Source organism: Podarcis raffonei, chromosome 12 (genome assembly GCF_027172205.1).
Source record: "Podarcis raffonei isolate rPodRaf1 chromosome 12, rPodRaf1.pri, whole genome shotgun sequence".
Lineage (NCBI taxonomy): Eukaryota > Metazoa > Chordata > Lepidosauria > Squamata > Lacertidae > Podarcis > Podarcis raffonei.
Genome location: NC_070613.1, coordinates 56290205 through 56313621, shown reverse-complemented (window position 1 = coordinate 56313621; position 23417 = coordinate 56290205). Strand labels below are relative to the sequence as shown.

Genomic DNA, 23417 nt, shown 5'->3' with positions numbered 1-23417 from the left:
AGGGCACAAAGTTCTACAGTGCATCAGATTAGTAATAGGTTACTTTCACACAGCTCTGTGATTACTAATTTGCCCAACAATCACACTTTCAACGCAGACTTCCATTTGTGAAGCATCAACAATATAATCTCAGTTGAGCAGATTCCTGGACTTTAACAAGTTAGGAAATCCATTTTATATACAGTGGTATCTTGGTTCTCAAATTTAATCTGTTCCGGGAGTCTGTTCGACTCCCAGAATGGTTCGCAAACCAAGGCGTGGCTTCCAATTGGTTGCAGGAACTTCCTGCAGGCAATCAGAAGTCATGTAAGCTGCGTCGGACGCTTGGCTTCCAAAGAATTTTTGCAAACCAGAACACTCACTTTTGGGTTTGCGACGTTCAGGAGCCAATTTGTTCGACAACTAAGGTACCACTGTACAGGAAAAACTTAACAGAAGCAATGGTAAAGTCACTCATCTGGAATGAAAGTTTTGTAATTAGCATTCCACAAAATATTTTTTTAAAAATGAAAGTTTATTCATAGTCAATGGCTCAAATAGCAAATAAAAAGAATCTGGTAAGGCATCAGCCTATGACAATAGTTTCTCTGTGTCCATTGGCTTCATAACACCTTGGTTCCCATTACACAAACATCAATGTTAGTGGTTAAACTCCCTGGTTAGACAGACTGAAAACAAATACACAATAAGATGAGGACCAATCTGCTTGGCCAGGCACATCAAGAACTAATTCTGCACATGGTAGCGTCTACAGGAGAATGTACATACAAAAAGTTTTGATAAACAAGTGTTCTCTAAACAGCCACATTCCTAATGTCTACTTGTTAGCATGTTAAATATGTGTTGTCTAGTTTGCTCAGACACATCTTGAACTGTCATTTCATAAATTCACACATGTATATAAAAAAAGTGTTTTTTGTAACTGATCTAACCTTTACACCTACACCCAAGAAACTTAAAAGCCTCAGATAGTGCTTTATCTTTCAATTCCACATACTAAATGTACTAATTATATTTCAAAAAGCAGAACAGTAAAGGGCAATACATTTTAGTGTATCAATGAGGGATTATGGAAGCACATGGCCAATATTTCCATACTGCAAAGTATAGTGGGGTGTTTGACTGATATCAGAAAAAGTAGCTATAACGCTTTCCCATTAGGTAATGCATAGCTAACATTTCCAAAGCCTTAGACAGGAGCAACACAGAAAAATGGAAAATTTATATTTTCCAGACAGCCCTAAGAGCAAGATCAATTTGTGCTCTAAGAACACATCTACCAGCAACTATTTGTCCCACACTGTGCCCCAACCCTAGGAAGATACCTTACCCAAATTAAGTAGTTGCCAAAGGGCAGTGTCAATATCTGTGCATTAAGAAATACGTGACCACTTCTGACTGGAATGTGCTCCACCCTCTTTTTATATTCAATCTCAGATGTCTATGACGGCCCTTCCACTGTAAGCAAAAGCAATCTTCATTGAATCACAGGTTAATAGTATGCTCTGGATTATTAAAGACCCAGAGTATGGCACACTTTTCTGATCAGAGATACTGCTAGCACACAGCTAGTTAGCAAAATTGCTCACAAAAACTGCACTCCACACTGAAGGATATACTTTCACAGTGATGCACACACCTCAGTGCATCACAAGGAAGATACACCCTTAACTACGTTAACTTTTTTTAAGTTTTTTTTTTAAAATTAAGGCATATTCAAATATACTCATGAGTTTATACCATTTGTCTAAGCTAATTCCATGTATAAATGACTTCCAATAGAAGCAGAGAACAGAGCTCGTTTCTCTTCTCTAATTTGCATATTCTTATAACTGCAAAAAAAAGCATATATACACTACCTTTGCTTAGTTTTGACCACTGCTGTAGTTTCCAAGGCAGTAGAAGACAAAGTGAAGTTTGGGTGATAGAAAACTGTATGCTTTAGGAGAAATGATAGAAAGTAATGCTTTGTTTACAGTTCAAGATGGACTGCCCATGAAAAAAACCCTCTACATTCAGAAGAACCATGGTGAGAGGCAGCAAGTTATGAAATGGGTTGAATTCTGCTCTCTTGAAGCCACATTAAACTTTTTCAGTGAAAGACTTTCAGTGCTGTCCCAATTCATGCTTTAAGTGGTACATTACAATTTCCAAACTGTTAAGAGTAATTCAGTCATAGGAGCCTCCAAATGGCATGCTATAAGTTATGGATTTTATTAGTATGATCAAGGGATGATGAGAGTTTGGAACTTTGATTATAAAATGCAACATCTTTCTCTGATTCTCTTGGCTAGGCTTTTCCTTTTCTTTTTTCCATTCTTTTCTTTGCTGTCTTCCATCTTTCTTGCTCTGATTTCTCGCATTAAATCAAAAAATACCTAGAAAGAAAAATACAAGTGTTAGTACATGTGTGCAAACATGTGCTACATTAATCAAAGCCTGCATTTTTAAGCTATTAAGTAAACTAAGAGGTTCTGCTTCATTCCTTTTCAGCTGTGAGTGGTAATGTATTGTAGGGTTAAAACTGTTTTCATATTTTTCTTTAACAGAATTCTATAGAAAGTAGAAAGAAAACAAAAATATATCTATTCAGACCTGCTGTTAATAATGTAAGTAGCCATGCTAAGCATAGCCTGCTAAAATCATAAAGCGGATATGAAGTCACATGCCAGAAACTGGTAAATCAATGTTGCATGTGACCCAACTATGGAAGTAAGGATGATCTTGCTTAATTGCAAACTAGCCTGCCACCGACCCTTAATGCATGAAAATATTCCTGAGTGCTACAGAACCAGTTGCTCAAATTAGAAGCCAAGAAAACTTCTAGGAAACAGCTGTCCATCAAATTCTAGTGAGTCAATAACGATTCAGTACCATATTGCTCAGAGTAAACAAGCCAACTTACATTTAGTGACCCAATTTCTAACATCTGAGTTTTTAAAAAGGACTTTCCTGTTATGCAGTCATGTTTGTATATAGGTCAGAAAGGAGAGGTTTGCATATTAAACCACTAAGCCCCTTAACCTTTTGCCAAGCAGATTTTCTACAAGGCAAGAGCTAGTTCTTAGAACTAGTGAAGAATAAGTTTTAAGAACTATAGGGTTCTTATTGTTGTCATTTTTAAAAAACAAAAGATTTAAGAAGTTTTCACCTGTGTACCAGATCATTAAAACATGAGTTGATTAAATTACACCACTGCCTTCCATCTCATTTGAAGGAGATTAAGACACTGATGCTAGCATTTTCTGCCTAGGGTATATAATCAAATTCTTTAAAAGAAGAGTATGAAAGAACTTACACACACACACACACACACGGTAGCTCATACAATCTTAAACCCCAGTTTACCTATAAGCATTATAGCTCACATCTCCTTCAACAGTGTAAGTCAGAACCCACCCTACACCCTTTATAGGGGCAACACAGTCGCCAGCAACTACTTTCCTTAATTAGACTGGAATTAATCCCACTCAGAATAAATGGAAGCAGGTTCAGGCCATAGTCTGTTAGGAAATGAGCTTCAACACTCCATCTCACCCCCACCCCACTGGTGGAGGAAGAGGGGTGGGGGGGAGCGCACCGCCCCCTGCAGCGCAATCCCAGTGGGGTGCCATTGTGGCTGTCCCTCTGTCCGCGCTGGCCACCACGCCCCCGCAGGCGGCACACCCCCCCCGGGATGCGCGCCAGCCACGCCCCCGCCTGAAGCTCCATCACTGCTCACACCAGATTGCGATAAGGCTTCTGGTTTGTTAAGTTGCAGTTTCCCATGATGTCTGAACTGGAAATACTTACCTGCAAACTGGACTTAAAACTATGGATTGCAACCCTGATTTACAGGCAGCAACCGAGGCATCATAGGAAATGGTAATTTGAAAAACCAGGAAATGTTCTCTACAGCTGAGCATACAAGAGGGAATGTTCAAGCCCATTGCTTGAACTCCTGTAGCCTTATTTGAGTTCACCGACTGGGTCTGCGTTGCTCCGGGACAGGAGGAAGGAAGTCAAATGACACCAAGGTTGGTTCAAAGAAAGAGTTTATTCTGCTCTCAGGATAGCAGAAGGCACTTGCGTGATCAAGTCCACAGCAAGTCCAAAGAAACGAGAAGTTTCATGCAGTATATATATCCTCCAGACACCCTCTCCCCCTTCCCCAGCCACGTCAGCTTGTACACGCAGGTTGACATCACAGATGTTCCTGCTCCGGCACTCTTAACCATAAAAGGGATTTCCTTCCTGCACTCCTGACCATAAAAGGATCTTCCTCTTCCTACTCTTATCTTGGAGGAAGAGGTCATCATCTCCGGGAACACGCTTCTGGCGTTGTTCCTGAATTTCGGTCTGTGTGTCTTTTGTGGTCAGCACATAAGAAAATAATAATAATAATAATAATGATAATAATAATAATAATTTTTTATTTATACCCCACCCTCCCCAGCCAAGGCCGGGCTCAGAGCGGCTTACAAGCAATAATAAAAACAAGATGAATGATTACAACTTAAAAACAAAAATAAAATACAACATTAAAATAATGGAACATTAAAATATTAAAATGTAGCCTCATCGCAGGAGGAGAAGGAAAAGAAAAAAGGAAGAGAGGGAGGGAGGGAATCAAATTGGCTCCAAGCCAAAGGCCAGGCGGAACAACTCTGTCTTACAGGCCCTGCGGAAAGAAATCAGAGCCTGCAGGGCCCTGGTCTCATGAGGCAGGGCGTTCCACCAGGCCGGAGCCAGAGTTGAAAAGGCCCTGGCTCTGGTTGAGGCCAATCTAACTTCCTTAGGGCCTGGGACCACTAGAGTGTTGTTATTTATGGACCTTGAGGCTCTCCGTGGGGCATACCAGGAGAGGCGGTCCCGTAGGTACGAGGGTCCTAGGCCGTGAAGGGCTTTAAAGGTCAAAAGCAGCACCTTAAATCTGACCCTGCACTCCATCAGGAGCCAGTGCAGCTGGAAAAGCACTGGGTGAATATGCTCCCATGGCAGAGACCCCGTGAGGAGCCTCGCTGCAGCATTCTGCACCCGCTGGAGTTTCTGGGACAGCTTCAAGGGCAGCCCCGCGTAGAGCGAATTACAGTAGTCAAGCCTGGAGATGACCGTCGCATGGATCACTGTGGCCAGGTCGGGGCGGGAAAGGTAAGGGACCAACTGCTTGATGCGGCGAAGGTGGAAAAATGTCGCCTTGGCTGTTGCTGTAACTTGCGCCTCCATGGAAAGGGAGGCGTCAAGGATTACACCCAAACTCTTAACGGAAGGCAATGGCACTAATTGGGCCCCCGCAAGAGAATGGAGTTGGTCCCTCATCCCCATGCCATCCCGACCTAGCCATAGGACCTCTGTCTTCGAAGGATTTAGTTTCAATCGGCTCCCATGAAACCATCAAGCCACAGCTTCCAAGCATCTGGTCAGTGTGTTCGGGGCCGAGTCGGTGTGGCCATCCATCAGCAGATAGAGCTGAGTGTCATCAGCATATTGGTGACAGCCCAGCCCAAAGCTCCGGATAATCTGGGCAAGGGGGCGCATAAAGATGTTAAAAAGCATCGGGGAGAGAATTGCGCCCTGCGGCACTCCACACACCAAGGAGTGGCGCGACGACATTTCCCTCCCTAGTGCCACCCTCTGTCCCCGACCAGAGATAAAAGAGCACAGCCAGTTACGGGCTATGCCCTGTATCCCCACGTCTGCGAGGCGGTGCTCCAGAAGATCATGATCGACCATGTCAAAGGCTGCTGACAAATCTAAAAGGAACTGACGTGTCTGCTCTGTTCCCCTAGACCAGCCAGGGTCATCCCTGATGTCACAAACTGATAAAGGAGAGAGCTGTGTTCTTGTTATGCATTTGCTCAACGGCTCAAAGTTTATGCATTTTAGCTAAGGAAAAATAGGGATTTTGGTGCAGTTTAAAACTGCCTGCACCGTCAGTTTTGGGTTTTGGGAAACCCATTCCTTCACTCCAACAAACCCCAGCGAAACTCATTAGTGAGCCATTTGAATGTCTTCTGTTCAGCTACCTGTTAGAGCATTCATCTTGAAGAAGAATGAGCAATACACAAAAGAATCAGGGTAACATTAATAATTAGTCTTGACAAACAACGAGTGGAATCAGAGGTTTATGTTTATGGATTTGGGAAACGGTAAACTTTTACCTTGTCGACATTAGCTCGTGTTTTAGCAGACGTTTCAACATAGTTAACATTCCACTGATCAGCTCTGTTTTTTGCTTCTTCTACAGAAACCTGTCTTTTGTCTTCCAAATCCGATTTGTTACCAACTAGCAAAAATGGAACATTCTCATCTTCTTTTACCCTTAAAATCTGCTCTCTGGAGAGAAGAGAAAAAACACATTTTAAGACCCATGCAGTTTAATCTTCTTTGATTTCTCAGATATACTTTAATACAACCTTGGTGAAATAAACATATGTTTTTGCTGTTACCCATCATGTGCTATCACCAACTTGGTGCTAGGTATTCAAAATATGCAACTTGCAAAGACCCTACGCAGGAGAGCAGTCAGAAAAGGAGTAGCAAGTAAGAAGCTATAAACTGTTAACTGATAGCACACATAAAGAGGACTAACAGATGAGCCTGTTATAAATTTTATAAGAGGATAACTTTGAAGATGAGATGGTAATGCAAGGGAGGCCAAACACAAGAATTAGCAGTTTAACATCAATAAAAAAACTGACCAAGTAGCGCTATAGAGGATTATCAAGATTAATGAAGATATTTACTTTCAGAATTATTAAGCAGAAACAATACATAAATTAGGTATTTTATAGAAAAAGGGAAATATTTTAAAGTGATAGTGAAGATGACTTTACATTTTACCACTGACATTAACCTTTGGATTAATTTAACCTTGATATCAAACAATAAAACTATCAACATGGTTACCCCCCAAATACCTAACTGACAGTCATGTCACAGCTGCCTGCTTAACAGACTAGCTTCTGTCCCAACACACCTGTGGCAGTTCCTACAACATGACTTTTCATGCTAGATAAAGGCTATCCAGAATCCTTGCCACTTTGCACTCCAACCTTTTTAAGAATGAAAATGCCAATCTACGCTACAAAGAACTGAACATTTTCCTTCTCAAAAGCAGCTCAACAAATTATTGCCCACAACTGTAAGTCTTTAGAATATTTGCAAAAAACCTGGTCTATAGCACTTTCAGAAAAATTGACTAAGGAAGTCGAAGCATTAGCTGGAAAAAGGGACAGGGACGATTTCATAGTGACATGATATCCTTTTATTGCACATTCAACAGAACGTCATTTACAGTGGCATCCACTACTTACAGTGAGGGGGGAAAGTATTTGATCCCCTGCTAAATTTGCCCGTTTGCCCTCTGACGAAGAAATAACCAGTCCATAATTTTAATGGTAGTTTTATTGTAGCTGTGAGAGACACAATAACAACAGGAAAACCCCCCAGAAACCCAGAAGTCAGAGATTGATGTGCATTATAATGAGTGAAATAAGTATTTGATCCCCTATCAACCAGCCTACCTGGTATCTTCACTGTATGTAAGGAGCTGAGATTAGAAGCACCTGCTGTAAGGGAGAGGTCTTACCTGTAATCCCAGCTCGTTACAGTACCTGTACAAAAGACACCAGTTGACAGAAGCAATCAATCCAGCAGATTCCAAAGTAGCCACCAGGACCAAGACCAAAGAGCTGTCCAAGGATGTCAGGGACAAGATTGTACAAGGCAGGACTGGGCTACAAGACTATTGCCAAGCAGCTTGGTGAGACGGTGACAACGGTTGGTGAAATAATTCGCAAACACAAAAGAACTGTCAACCTCCCTTGGTCTGGGGCTCCATGCAAGATCTCATCTCGTGGAGTTGCGATGATCAGGAGAACGGTGATGAAGCAGCCCAGAACTACACGGGAGGAACTTGTCAATGATCTCAGGGCAGCTGGGACCATAAGTCACTATGAAAACAGTGGATAACACACTACACCGTGAAGAACTGAGATCTTGCAGAGCCCACAAGGTCCCCTTGCTCAAGACAGCACATGTACAGGTCTGTCTGCAGTTTGCCAATGCACATCTGAATGACCCAGAGGAGAACTGGGTTAAAGTGTTATGGTCCGATGAGATCAAAATCGAGCTCTTTGCCATCAACTCACTGTGTTTGGAGGAGGAGGAATGCTGCCTACGACCCCAAGAACACCATCCCCACCGTCAAAAAAAGGAGGGGGACATATTATGCTTTGGGGGTGTTTTTCTGCTAAGGGGACAGGACACCTTCACCGCATCGAAGGGACGATCGGCGGGACCATGTATTGTCAAATCTTGGGTGAGCTCCTCCTTCCCTCAGCCAGGGCATTGAAAAGGGGTCGAGGATGGGTATTCCAGCATGACAATGACCCATAACACACGGCCAAGGCAGCAAAGGAGTGGCTCAAGAAGAAGCACATTAAGATTCTGGAGTGGCCTAGCCAGTCTCCAGACCTTAATCCCATCGAAAATCAGTGGAGGGAGCTGAAGGTTCGAGTAGCTACACATCAGCCTCGAAATCTTACTGACTTGGAGAGGATCTGCAAAGAGGAGTGGGACAAAATACCTCCTGAGATATGTGCAAACCTGGTGGCCGCCTACAAGAAACGTCTGACCTCTGTAATTGCCAACAAGGGTTTTGCCACCAAGTACTAAGTCATATTTTGCAAAGGGATCAAATACTTATTTCACTCATTGTAACACACATCAATCTCTGACTTTTGTCTTCTGGGATTCCGGGGGTTTTCCTGTTGTTATTCTGTCTCTCACAGCTGCAAATAAACCTACCATTAAAATTATGGACTGGTCATTTCTTCGTCAGGGGGCAAACGGGCAAATTTAGCAGGGGTTCAAATACTTTCCCCCTCACTGTACAACTCTGGAGAAATGTTTTCCCATAAAGATTATGTATCTTGGAGAGGAAGGGACAGGGACATTTGTTAGGGGAGCGTATATTTTCTTTGTTCGTTTTCTTGAAAATTAATTTTTAAAGAAAGAATCCTTGCCACTCAAGAGGACTTTTGGCAAACCTACAGTGGAATCTGTGATCTCGAATTAACAGAAATTAAATGCTGAAGTTTGATTAGGAGACAATGAAGAGGCAATCTATACCAATTGTGTCCATCATATGCTGTCTAGCAAACACTTCCTCAATGTTCAGTGGCAAAGAAACTTTTATTCACTGTGATTCAGTTTACAGTGGCCCAGTATGCACACCACAAAATAGTTTAAAATAAGCTACGATTTAATGTATGGAGTACCTTGCTCCTTCCCAAGTCCTGATTGTGATGCAGAAGAGAAGAAACAAGTCAACCATCTGGCTTGTTGCAATGCAGAAACCTGGGCTTGTGATTTTTCTCCAAATAACCCTTGACTTATCAGTTATCAGTTATCGGTTGTGGAATGTTTGGAATGAAACAAACCATGAGCAAACCGTGAGCACTAGTTTGTCCAACGCCTGAAGCCAGACTCTAGCCTGCTTCCTCCCATGTGGCCAATTCAGTAAAGAGAACAGTCACCATATTTGGCACTGAATATTCACTGAGTGTTTAGCACACAAAACCTTTTAATGCCAAGTAGGCACACAATGAGTTAATCAACAACTGGAAAGGCCGGTAGTCATTTTAAGCTTCCTTCTACCTTTTAAAAATTATACAGCATACAAAGGTAAACTAGGCTTTCTAAGTTAACACATATTTGTTCAGGCATTTTAAGTGTTTAAGCATGTGATTGCTGCAGCCTCTACTGTTTTCACCTGCCTTAATTTTTCATTTATTGTGGCTCAGCTTGTTGTTCAGACATAAATTCAATCATGTAATTTATTTTGTGGTACCCCACTCTTTGCACCAGCATAAAAAAAACACACACTATAAATCTTTTAAATACGTTAAACAACCACAAGATGATTCAAGTGTGTTCTACCCCTGATTCAATCCTGTTCTATGGCATAGCAGAAGTGATACAGCAGTCACTACATATTTGTATCTTTCATGGCTTCAGAACTTTAAAAAGATCCCCAGCCATGTCAAAAGCTAATGCTGGACACAACAGGAACCAAGAATTTCCAACATAGTAAATAACCCAATAGTGTTTTGTGTCATTAAAAATAGGTTATATATGACATTTATTCAGATACCAGATGTGCCATGCCTTCTTTTTCAGGCATGCTTCATTTTTCAAAATAAATAATGAAGCTCTTACACCATGATGCAATATTTGTATTATAAACATCAATCTTGGGAGTGCAGCTCCTGATTCCCATTGCAAGGCAGATACTTTATGTTGGTGATTTAATTGTTTTTGAGCAAACAAAGTACATTTGTGTAAGAGTTATTGAGTAATTGGCTAGAATGACTGAGCCAACTGTAACCTCCAACTCCTTTGTTTCTCCTGTTTGACCTTGAAAATGCATCTGTGTTATAAGAACTGCATTACTCAGCAGACAGCAGCCACCCAACAGTTACGATGAACAAAAATGCAATATTAAGCTGCTAAGGCTATGTAAGGACTATGTCTGCTGATTCTGGGGGCTTTATGTGAACTAGCACAATGTCGATTGTGGAAAAATGTATGGAATGTAGCCATAAAGAAGCAACTTTTACCTTCCTTGCAGCAAGTTGTTCTTTTTCTTTGGACTGTTGCCTCTGCTGTCTGCCTTATCTGTATCCTTAATTCAGGGCCTCTTTCCCTCTATTCCTATTTAGCTGCATCCCATCCCTGTGGCCATGATAATAGTGGTTTCTTATCCCCATCAAGGGCCTTGCTTCTTAGGTGTTTATTCCTTAAAACTCTCCAATGTTATTGATGGAGAGGCCTGGAGTATAGGCTAATGTTAACCATGCACATATATTCTGCAGCGATATTATAGGCCAGAAAAGCATGGAACAAAGCTACAATTTAGCACAGTAAAAATAAGATGCTGAATTCACTAAAACAAACCAGTTTCTCTCATACACATCCAATTACCTGAAGTCGGCTGTAGCAGCGAAAGATTCAAGCTCTGTAATAGAGAATACACAGAGGAAACCCTCTCCACTTCGGAAGTAGTTGTCTCGAATTGCAGCATAGTCCTCCTGCCCTGCTGTATCCAATATATCTATCTGGACTTCTTCCCCATCTAGAACTACTTTTTTTCTGTAGCTGTCGGCTTTGGTAGGCTCATAGTCTTCCACAAACTGGCAAGAAATGAAACAGAGTCAGTCTTATTTTGGTAACTTCCATCAGGGATTCCAAAGAAACATTCCTTGACCAAATACTGGTAACATTTATATAGCACTTTAAAATGTTCAGTGTTTCACATGCATCATCTAGTGGCTCAGAACCGCCCTGGGGGTGGGGGAGAGACCAGAGGTTGTGAGAGTGTCTTGTCCAAGGCCACCTGGTGAATTCATGGCAGAGGCAAGATGTGATCAGGGAACTTTCTAATTCTTAAGGCAAACGCAGCCATTATGCTACACCAGCAATATCCAGTAATATTTAGGCAGATAACATGAAGTTCTATCAGAGGTTCAATATGCTATAAAGTTAACATGAGGAGTGTTGGAATGAGAAAAATGAATGGAACTTCAAACGAAAGACCAGTTTAATCCTGACAAATATTTGTTAATTGGGCAATCCTAAATAGTCATCAATTAAACTGTGGAGAATTATATGCAGGCAGCAGCATGAACCTATAGAATGGCAAAAGAGTTATTTTGGAAGCTTTGTTGAAATTAAATAATCCACAATACTATGAATTCATAACAGTGGATGGTTTGTTTGAATAAGAATTAATGTAGAAAAATCAGTATCTACAATCAATATTGCTTTCTATGTAATCAAGCTAAACAATACTGTTACTTTGGCTGTATTAATTTTTAATACAATATGACTATTGTATTTTTAGTTATTTGTTAGTATAGTACAAATACTGTATAAATATAGCATTTTAATTAATAGTTGAAAATTAAACTGCTGTAAATAAAAGAATACTGAAAAACTATTGCTGATCAAGTCTCTTGGACTCTTTAAACAAATATAGCAGCAGCTAGGGCAAAATTTTACAACCTTTTATTAATCTAACTCTGCCTCTCTGACTTGCAAGAAGTGCTCAATCCGACAATCAGCTGATTTTTCAGCAGTCCAATTCAAAGCACTGCAGAAAAGAGTGGGCAAAAAAGAGTCGCCTGACATTGTGTCAAACCTGGCCTGCAAGGGGTGGGGGAAATAACAATTGAGTTAGAAAGGTTCCACACCCCTGCCATAAACCATACAAAAATCTTTCCAGCTGAAAGAACTAGTCTGCTCAGGTTTGCTGAAGCAGTTACCAAACGAACTAAAATGTAGTGATTAGACTCCCTGTTCATATACAGCCTGAGAACACACTTCTTTAAAAAATGATTGTCACTGCCAAAGAAGGATAGAACTTTCTTTTTGTACGCCACAACAGCAGCAAGAATACTTATCGCAAAGTATTGGAAGACACAAGATCTACCCACCCTGGAAGAATGGCAGATGAAGGTGATGGACTATATGGAACTGGTGGAAATGACTGGCAGAATCCGAGACCAGGGAGAAGAGTTGGTGGAAGAAGATTGGAAGAAATTTAAAGACTATTTACAGAAATACTGCAAAATTAATGAATGTTAGAATGATGTTGGATTGAAGTAAAGTGGTTTTCAGCAGTAATGTTATAAAGATGTGTAAAAATGGATTGTTAACAGGGGATAATCTAAAGTTATAATATATTAAGATTAAAGATTAGGATAAAAACAAAGAGGGAAAGGATTTGCTGAACCAACTAATTGAACTGGATACAAAAAAGGGAGGTGTGAGGAGGTCTGGGGAACAAGCGAATGAAAGATAAGACACGGAAAGATTGAATTGTTTTTAACTGTTTTTACTTTGTATTTTTTCTTTTTCTTTTTGTAATATTTTGAAAACTTTAATAAAAATCTTTTAAAAAATAAAAAATAAAAAATGATTGTCACACTCTTACCTCATCATACATGAACTGCAGCGTTAATGCAGATTTTCCTACACCTCCACTGCCTACCATGATGACTTTGTGCAGAGCCAAAGAATTTTGACTTTTGGGCTTATTTGCTGCCATTTTTGGATTTCAGATATTTCACACAAAGAAGGAACCTGGGTGAAGAAATGTTTTTTGAATTAATAAGGATTTTTAAACATTCATAAGGAGGTTCAGTAACTAAAATGTACAATAGCTACAAAATAAGTAGAAGCATGCTCCCATGACTTAGCCCAACTTCAAAAACAATTGCAGTAATACAAACAAAACCTGCTCAGCATAACAGAATCAAGCAAAGAGAATTGTTCTCTGAATAAGGATGGCTTTCAGCTTTTAGATATAAAAAAAATTAACATGCTTGGGATTGAACCTGCAACCTTTTGTATGAAAAACATGTGATCTACCACTGAGTTACAACTCTTCCAGTTGTTTCTGCTTTGTGGACATATTCACATATAAAACTAGTTCAAAGTCCTCTAACACACCTATTTTTTTAAAGGGGGGTGTGAACTTTGAATTTAGCCTTCATGGTTTGAAGTATCTGGGGAAAAATCTAAGTATGGCAAATGTAAGTGTAAGCCTCAGACATGAATGACTGGCCCAAAGTCATTCAGTGAGCTCCATGGCCAAGTGGGGATTTGAACCCTGATCTTCCAGGTCTTAGTCCAACACTTCAATTGCTACACCACACTTGTTTGTTCTTTCTGTGTACACACATACACACACCACATATGTATGGTACCTTAATGTTTTTCCCTCTAGAGCAAATAGTAGCTGGGAATGGGGAAGACAGTTACAAACATTCCCCTTTGCCATGCTAGTTTATTCTGGGGGTCTAGCAGATGCTTTAAAAAAGGAAGTGTTGAGAGATCTGATGACAGATTTCCACTTCTAATACAGTGGTGTTAATTCCAATAAGGGAGTAGCTAGCCAGTTCATGAATACAGTAGTACCTCGGGTTACGAACTTAATTCGTTCCAGAGGTCCGTTCTTAACCTGAAATTATTCTTAACCTGAGGTGCGCTTTCGCTAATGGGGCCTCCTGCTGCCGCCGCCACACGATTTCCATTCTCATCCTGGGGCAAAGTTTGTAACCCGAGGTACTACTTCCGGGTTAGCGGAGTTTGGAACCTGAAGTGTTTGGAACCCGAGGTTCTGTATATACATTTAGATACAAGGACTATTCAGAAAGTTTGACTTACATACACTTAACTGTTATGCAGACTGATGCTTCTCAGCAAACTTGCATAGGAAGTGCTACTGTGTTCAAGAGAGCTTATTCCCAAGGAAACAAGCACAGGATCACAGCTTAATGTATGCATGGATAAATGGCATTTGTAGGAAAAACTTAATTTTTCCTTTAAAATGCTGTATGTACTAAACCACTCTAGGCATAGAAGAATTTAACATTCAACAACTCTGTTAGCCCACAGCTTATTACAAGAGAAAAGTTGGGTATCATAGATGATACTTTTTTTTTGTACACTTGGCTGCTTACATTTGCTTTCCAGTTCATTATATAGAATGCAAAGCTCATAGGATATGCATTTACATATTGTTGTTGTTTAGTCCTTTAGTTGTGTCCGACTCTTCGTGACCCCCTGGACCAGAGCACGCCAGGCACCTCTGTCCTCCACTACCTCCCGCAGTTTGGTCAAACTCATGCTGGTAACCTCGAAAACACTATCCAACCATCTCGTCCTCTGTCGCCCCCTTCTCCTTGTGCCCTCCATCTTTCCCAGCATCAGTGTCTTCTCCAGGGAGTCTTCTCTTCTCATGAGGTGGCCAAAGTACTAGAGCCTCAGCTTCACGATCTGTCCTTCCAGTGAGCACTCAGGGCTGATTTCCTTAAGAATGGATGCATTTGATCTTCTTGCAGTCCATGGGACTCTCAAGTGTCTCCTCCAGCACCAAAATTCAAAAGCATCAATTCTTCGGCGATCAGCCTTCTTTATGGTCCAGCTCTCACTTCCATACGTCACTACTGGGAAGACCTTTTACATATAAGGTTGTCAAATTAGTGACAACAGGGTTTTGTGACAGTTTGATTGGAAACAGGAAAAGCATACACCTGTTATATTTTCAGAACTGAGGCAGCCAAGTACTGGACTCTTAAAGACCTTATGCAACTAAAAGCTGTCCACAGCTACAAGGAAGGAGGACTACAATACAAAAGTACTGTTGGGATCTGCAGAACTTGTATTTTACAGGTGCCATGTATTTAATACTAGGCCGGTACCATTGATATATTATTTGAGATGCTTGCTAAAAGTTGTTTTTTTAAAGCAAGCCTACCCAGACATATAATTTAGGCTTCTGCTTTTTTAAATGCATATTTGTAGGTATTCATCCTTGTTAATCATGGCTGCAGTGGAAACAGAGTCCACAGTTCTAAACCTCCCTTCATATTGTGAAAAACTAGACAAAATAAAACACCCTCTGCAAAGAGATCACTGTTATGAGTCATGTAACATGACCAGTTTGGAGGTAGAAAGAGAATGCCATCACTAGAAGTATCTGCTGTAGTGCTTGACTGCACTTTTGCATGCCCCGGCTGGTCTACAGCATCTACTAACTTCTTAACAGTAGCATCTATATACAGTAAAGATAAATCTAAAAGCCATTAGAAGTAATCAGAAAGAACAGGGGTCAGCAAACTTTTTCAGCAGGGGGCCGGTCCACTGTCCCTCAGACTTTGTGGGCAGCCAGACTATATTTTTTTTTGGGGGGGGGAATGGACAAATTCCTATGCCCCACAAATAACCAAGAGAGGCATTTTAAATAAAAAACACACATTCTACTCATGTAAAAACATGCTGATTCCCGGACCGTCCGTGGGCCGGATTTAGAAGGCGATTGGGCCGGATCCAGCCCCCAGGCCTTAGTTTGCCTACCCATGAGAAAGACCATAAACAGAAGCCACAATGGAGTGTAAAATAAAATGCAAGTAAGATATCTACAGCCAAAGTCTGTGAAAGTGCTGTTTTCAGTAACAGTCTGCTTAAATGTATGTGAATCTCAACAGCTTAGTGCTGTTACAGACCACGTATTGGTGTGATGCAGTGGCTGAACATGGAAACCTAAATCCGGGACATTTCACACGATATGGAAGCATGTACAGTCGTACCTTAGAAGTCGAACAGTCTAGTTCTTGAATGTTTTGGCTTCGAAACGCCGCAAACCCGGAAGCGACTGTTCCGGTTTACGAACTATTTTTGGAAGCTGAATGTCCGACAGGGCTTCCAGGGCGTCAGATTGGCTGCAGGAGCTTCCTGCAGCCAATCAGAAGCCACACTTTGGTTTTCGAATGTTTTGGAAGTTGAAAGGACTTCCGGAACAGATTCCATTCGACTTCCAAGGTACCCAGCAGGGAGATTTGGTCCATCCCAACTTTCTGGCATAGCTATTGTGTATAATGTGCATGTCAAATGCACACAGCTGGATGTATAGTGTGTACATTTTACAACTTAAATGTGAAGGAGACCTTCACTATCTTATGCTTAAAAGGATTTTGATGATAAAATGAGAAAGTACCACATATGTTGCTCTGAGATATTTGGAACAGGGCTGTATACAAATTTTGTAAAAACTGGAATAAAGTTCTGCATAGCAGAATGGCAAATTACTCTTGTCTAACTAATTAAAATACTGACATTACTTCCCTTAACATGTGGTTTATCTAGGGCACTTTTAAACAGTAGACAATACCTACTGCTTCTAAAATATGTTCTGGGGACACAAAGCTAATAATAATTTTTAGCATGAATATTTTGAATATTTGAAGAATTTTGCATACATTACCATGTCAGACGGGGAGTAAAGCCAACAAATTTGACAAACACCACCTCCAAGGAGAGTGAGGTTTCTGTTGGGGCCTTCTAGACGCATTACCTCAGTCTCTTTACCGCTATGCATCATTACCACAAGACAGTGGGACAATTTATCATATAACTACTAATGGCATCATCCCTGCCACACCTGCTAACATCCCCAAAGCAAGCCATCAAAATAGCAAATCCCATCATTTTTGGCAGGGATGAAGCAATCTACTCTGAAAATGTTCTCACCATTCAGGAATACAGTATGACTGTTCTTCCATCACTTGAGCAGTCTGAGCATGTTAGTGATTTAATAAACTAAGTTATCAAAACACTTAATGGGGGGGGGGAAGAGTCCAGCAACATCTGGAGGGCCAAAGGCCCACTGCCTCTGGTTTAAGAGTTACCATGGGTATTTAATATGTAATACCCTTCAATGTATTACAATGGCAGTTTCACATTTTATTCCGCAGCCTAGATACATTGGTATTTACTGAAATCAACAAGTGATGCATGAATGGGACGTATTTATTCACAACTGCTCAGTGACTCATCCCAAGACACTGCAACTCCCTGGTGCCTGTCTACTGGACATCTTCCCTTCACACTGTGTTCATCACAACAGCCATTAGGATACCCAGATGACAGCGCAAATGAATATAAAACTCTAGGGTTCTTTTGTTAGCTTACTTGCCATTGCCATGATCAGAAGCTAGGAAATATTATTGCAGTGGAAGGAAATTTGACAGATGTTGGTAACAGAAAATGGTGCTAAATGACCTGAGAGAATACAAAGTTTTTGCCTGACACAACCCCCCCCCCCATTAGAATAGGCACCAGGTGAGCCTCTTAATGGAGAGTATCCTATAGCCAAGGAGCAAACAAGAAGACATTCTGTCTCATAGTCACCCACATTACTTCAGATTGAGAGGGGGTTATTTACCAGTTTAATTACGAACCAGAGAGTTCTCCCTAATAGCTTCATAGGAAGAAAGGAGGTAGTGACACCAATCTGTACAAAAGCTCAAAGTGTTTTGGATAAAACTTAATATGTAAAGCACAGGATTATGCACATCCCCACAAGAAATCCAAGTTTAGAATACACAAATGTAAGTGTTAAGAAGATTAGAACAACTTCCCCATGTTGCTGCTAGCAGGTACAGACTAACAACTCTTAAGAGAAATATTTTTAGCTTAGAGATAAATTTAATGAAAAGATTTTCTACATACAAATCCAAGGCCCAGTACAGGTATACTATATGCTGAAAATGAAATTGAGAAAAACATTTTAAAAGTTGATAAAAGGCATTAAAATACTGTTTCTTGTACATTTAAAATAACTGTAAAAGGACTATTTTCTTTGTTTGACTATGTTACTCCCATTTCAAACAAAGAAATGTAATACTCCTGGCAAGTTTGTCTAAGATTCATTATAGCCAGTGCAGTAAGTTGACAATGTAACTGAAGCTTGTCTTTTTCCCCCGGTAGCAAAGGTATTTTATGGCAAAATAATTTGATCAATTATCAACACAGTAAGTGCTAGGCAGAAACTCTCAATGTCTTATTCCACCTTGCATTTTCCCGATTAATTAAATGCAGGCCAAAGAGAGAAAGAGAATCTCTTTGTGGTTTCCATTTTAGGAATGTATGCATTTATAATGGAAGTTGGAGATGTGGTACAAGAGCAAGATTCATGAACATAGTCTTGTTGCTAGAGCCTTGACTACTTCAAATCACAGCTTAACTATGAAGTCAGAGTGTGGCCTTGGGCCAAAGCATTCTCAGTTTTCTCTCTCCCTACAATTGCCTTCTATACAAGTAGTTTTGAGGGCAAGTGGGGCATTTAACAGTTCATAATCTAAAGACTTAAGACCGCAGGTGGGCTGCCTCTGTATATCTGCCCTGCCTTTAGCAAGACTTGTTCAATGCCACCTGTTCTCATCAGCTCTGGAACACTTCACATAGCTGAACTACAGCAACCAGTAAAACAAAAGTCCAGCACATGTTTCAGGTCAAAACAAGATCCCAGGGAAGCAAAAATACATTTTAGAAATCTTTCCTAGTATTTCTGCAACAAGACGTAAAGTTTACACTTCTTTTCCCACTGAAGACACTTATAAGACAGAAGTTTGCATATGCCATGATTGCCTATCCCTCCCAGAGTTGTCAGCGATGCCTTTCACATTAGGGGGATGCAGGCAAACCCCCTTTGCATCATGTGTGAGGGGGCAACAAGTCAACTGCACCGCTCCCAAAGAATGCAGCAACCATGAGGAGAGGCCCGGCCTATGCACATGCTGACATAGCTGTGTAGTGCAGGAGTGGGCCTGTCCAATCTGCTTAAATCCTTACCACCCAGAGATCTACTAGTAGATCCAAATTTACTTTCCACCCATCACTAACGTAGAGCTCCTCCACACAAAGGGAACTCCTGGTTGGTCTTAAGAGTCCCCTCTCCCTGGCATTCAGCTCTCTTGAAACTCATTGGTAGGGCCCTTTCTTTCTCACTGTTACCAAATGCAGGGCTCAACAAGTTTTGGCTTGCCTTACTTGCAAGCACCAAGACATACATGCACCCTTCCCACAAGGCCCAGGGTGTTGCCCACAATCACATACTACATCTCATATCAACCACAAGGTCAAAGAAAATGCTCCTCTTTCTAGGTCTAAGTTTGGAGCAGAGAACAGAAAAACACACACACTCTTTGGAGAGAGGGAAAAGGCTTGTTCTGTGTCTGTGTCCAAAGGGTGCTCTGAGCACCTGTCAAGGATGGAGGGACATCCAGGCACCTTCATTGTCCACCTCCAGCTTTGAGCATATGCAGGGATGTACACTCACTTTTCTTTTTAACCCCTTTCACAGTGTGTGGCTGACAAGGTAGTGAAGCCTAGTTAATCTGAACTCTCTTATTGAGAACTCTGATCCCAGGGGACAAAAATGGCGAAAGGATGAGGACACTGGAATAAGATGATGTCGCATATACTGGAGACAAGTGGCTCCCAACTCAGCAATTCTGATTCAATGAGGTCTTGGGGAGCACAAGCTTTTTTTGGGTTTTTTAAGTTCAAGTTGTAAGATTTGTTCTAAAGTGGTAATGGAGAGCAGAAAAGATATTAAGGATTTCATCATGGGCTGAACAAGAATTTATGCTGGGTTGCTAAAGTTCTAATTTAAAACCATGTTATTCTCATGGCTGTCAATACCAGGCAGTGCTGAAAGTGAGACTTGGGTATACCATTCTACAAATTTGTGCAGTGCAAACTTGTAAGACTTCAATATAACACAATACTGTTAAATTTTAGGAACTGGGTAATGGAGAGCTAGGTTGCTTTCAGGCACCCAGTTTATTACACATTCAACCTGATTTGTTTGCACAAAGTTTGCAGGGAGGTTGGGCAAAGCTGGCTATTTACTGAGCATTAATTCCAATTGGTTTGCAAGGCTTTTATTCAACATTGAATCAAATGTTGTTATCCCAGTTTTTTTGGGGGGGCAGGTTTGTTTCAGAAGAGCATCAAATCAACTAACTGTGCGACCTGAATTTTCTGGTACGTGACTGACTTCAATCCAAAAAGAGCAACACAGTCCGAATATGCCCATAGCTACACGTTTAAGCAGGGGCATTCAGTGTTAGAAATTAGCAAGGCGCATTTTGCTACTGGCGTGGGTCCAATTGTGACCACGTGGAGATCTCTGGATGCCAAGCTTGATGACTGAAATCTCCACCTGGCTGCCCCCCCAAGCTTTCTTAAGCAGGTAAGCAGAATAACTTATTTATTGTATTTATATCCCCACCCCTTTCCTCAAAGGATTCCATGGTTCACCCCCTCCCCCAGTTACTCCCTACAACAATCCTGTGAGGTAGGTTAAGAGGCTGTGCCTGGCCCAAGGTCACCCAGCGAGCTTCATGACTGAGGGGGGATTTGAACATTGATCTCCCAGGTCCTAGTCTAGCACTCTAAATCATTACACCACACTGGCTTCCGAGAGTACTTCTGCTATGGGGCAGCTATATAAAATAAATGGGTAAATAAATATGGGGAAAGCAAAATGTCAGTTGGAGAAGGATCTGAAATATTTCCCTTGAAGCCTGACTTTGTTTTGGATTGTTTTCTTTTATGTTTTAATGAGTTGTAAACTCATAAAAAAGGTACCTAGACATTCTGTTGTGGCAACCGTAACCTAGGTTTAAGGTGCCATTTGGCGATTAGCTTATATATCTGAGTTTCTAAAACTGGGCACACTCTACTGTTAAAAGTTCTTGAACGTTTTGAAAGCAAGTACCAGTGGTCTGGTGTTGGTTGTGGTTGCTGTTTTCACTACCCAAGCATCTGCTGCTACAAGTGTTTTACTAATCCAACACTCTACAAGGCATATGTAATTTAGAATTTGCAAACACACTTAGCTACAGACAAAATTCACTAGCTTGAAATGGAGTTATGCAAATGTTTTCACAGCATTTGAGAATTTAGATATAGAAGGAATCAATATTTTTTTCCCTTGACCCAGTTAAGGAAGGGGGAATGTAGGCACTTAGAAAACTTAGTATTCAAACTAAATGATATCTCAGCGTCTCAAGTATAACAAAAAAAAATTAGTAAAGGATGAACGCAAACAATGGAGTCACACTGAAATTACATCAGTAATTAAGCACTCTCCTAAGCTCTGTACTCAGAATGTCTTACATACAGCTAATTTATGCTCAGCAAGTCTTGTATCCCAAGGTCCTTTCAGCAATGGGAAAGAGCAGTAAAGCTGCATTCAAGGCAATTCAACTGTATTAAGGTATGCAGGATATTCACCCATATAACTTCTTATGATAAATTCGCATACTTAGCAGTACAAATTCCAGAATCTACAGAGTAGGTTTCCTGCGCTTAGGATGGCTCACTTTGTATAAATGAACAGATTTCCAAATTACATGTCTAAGGTCAGCAAGTACAGTAAGTATATGAAATCCTTAAGTATCCCTGTAAACTTTGAGAACGCTTACATTTGAAAATGCCTTTCTCATGATGACTTTGGCTTGAGTGCAGCAGCCTAACGAAGCCTAAGGACACACCCAGCACTCTTCAAGAAGCTCCGCTTCCCTACAGACTCAGGAGTGGAACATTTATTCACAGAGGAGGCCATCTAAGCTCCTGCTTCTAATCCTGTCCTCAATACCCGAGTATTTCAGCAAGCAGTACAGCAGTAGCCTGGATCTTGTCAACAACAATGCAGCATAGAAGGGGGGTAATGGGTGGAAGGGGAGCAACTCCCCCCCCCCCCGCATGCTCTGGACAAATTATGTCTTCCATCTCAAGAAGGGACCCGGAACCTGACTTTATATTGAAGGAATTTAGCCTCAGAACATTAAGCAGTCAAGTGGCTTAGATGGCTTTGTGAAAGAGATTACGCTAATTCGTGGGGGATGGAGGGATCCAGTAACAGTTCTTTAGGCACCGCAGGTTAACGGAAGTTGTGTATTCAGAGCTAGTGCACCAAGCACTACCTGGTACACATGACAGACAGCAAGGGTGTGTGTGTGTGTGTGTGTGTGTGTGTTGCGTGTACACTTTCACACGCAGGTCGGCCGCGAGATTCCTGGAAGCACCTGGCTGGCAACTGCGGGAAACAGGAGCCTGACCTCGGCGGGGCCCCAAGCCCGATCCGGCAGAGTCCGCTCTCTTTGTTCTTAGGAGAGCCCCCGGCCCCAAACGGGAGACCGGCCTCCCAGGAAGACCCTCCGCCCCAGCCACTTCAGCACTGCGGAGAGATCATGGCCGAAAGGCGAGACGCTTCCCGGGACCCCCCAAAAGACAGCAGCCCCCCAACACACAACAACAACCCCGCAGAGACGCCGGCGGGGCGAGAGGGAGCCCCCGCGGAGGCGGGCAGAGAAAAGCCCTTCGGCCTCCGAGGCGGAGAGAAGGACAGCCGCCTGCACGCCCTCGACCACTAGGCCGCCCCGCCACCATTATTATTTCCCCCGGGCGCAGGGCGGCCACCCCGCCTGCAGCCTCGCCCGGGTCCCACCCCGCCGCCGCCGCCGGGCTCGGGCCAACTCGAGGCGCGACCGGGAAGGGAGGGAGGGCAGGCCGGGCCCGTCTCACCTGCTGAGGAAGGGCCAGGAGCGGCGCGCGGGGAAGAGGAGGAGGAGGAGGACGGGGACGCAGCTCGACGCGGCCTGCGCCTGCCTGCCTGCCTGCAGCTCCCGGGCCGGCGGCGGGCGGCACCTCAGTCTCTGGCTGGCTGGCTGGCAGGCGGGCGCGCCCTGGTCGAAGCCAGCTCCTCCCGCTCCTCCTCCCGACGCAGCCGAGGCGGGGCCTAAAACAACCCAACGCCGCCTTCTGGGGGCGGGAGACGCGGTTCTCCGTGGCGGGGCGGGTGTCGGCTTCTCCTCAGGCGCCGCTGGGCTCCGTAGGCCCGTCCTGAGGGAGGGAGAGAGGTAAGGGGGGCCCCGCGCGCCAAGCCGCCTTCCCGCCTCAGGCGAAGGCTCCGCCCGCAGCCGCCGGGGGAGGAGGAGGAGGGGGATCGTCCGGGTTTTAATGAACGAGGCGTCGGGGTGGAGCGGGAGGAGGCGGCGGCCTCGGCCTCGAAGCCC

The 23417-nt window shown here is 42.4% G+C and overlaps 1 protein-coding gene across 1 annotated transcript; it reads right to left on the bottom strand.

Moving 5' to 3' along the window:
* Nucleotides 1–493: 493 nt before the first annotated feature.
* Nucleotides 494–23068, bottom strand: RALA (RAS like proto-oncogene A). The gene is made up of 5 exons (XM_053409333.1): nucleotides 22927–23068; nucleotides 12980–13128; nucleotides 10969–11177; nucleotides 6141–6315; nucleotides 494–2378 (listed from the first exon to the last, which is right to left on the bottom strand). Exons 2-5 carry the CDS (start codon nucleotides 13091–13093, stop codon nucleotides 2256–2258), a joined length of 621 nt encoding a protein of 206 aa, XP_053265308.1. The 5' UTR covers nucleotides 13094–13128; nucleotides 22927–23068; the 3' UTR covers nucleotides 494–2255.
* Between the last annotated feature and the right edge of the window lie 349 nt (nucleotides 23069–23417).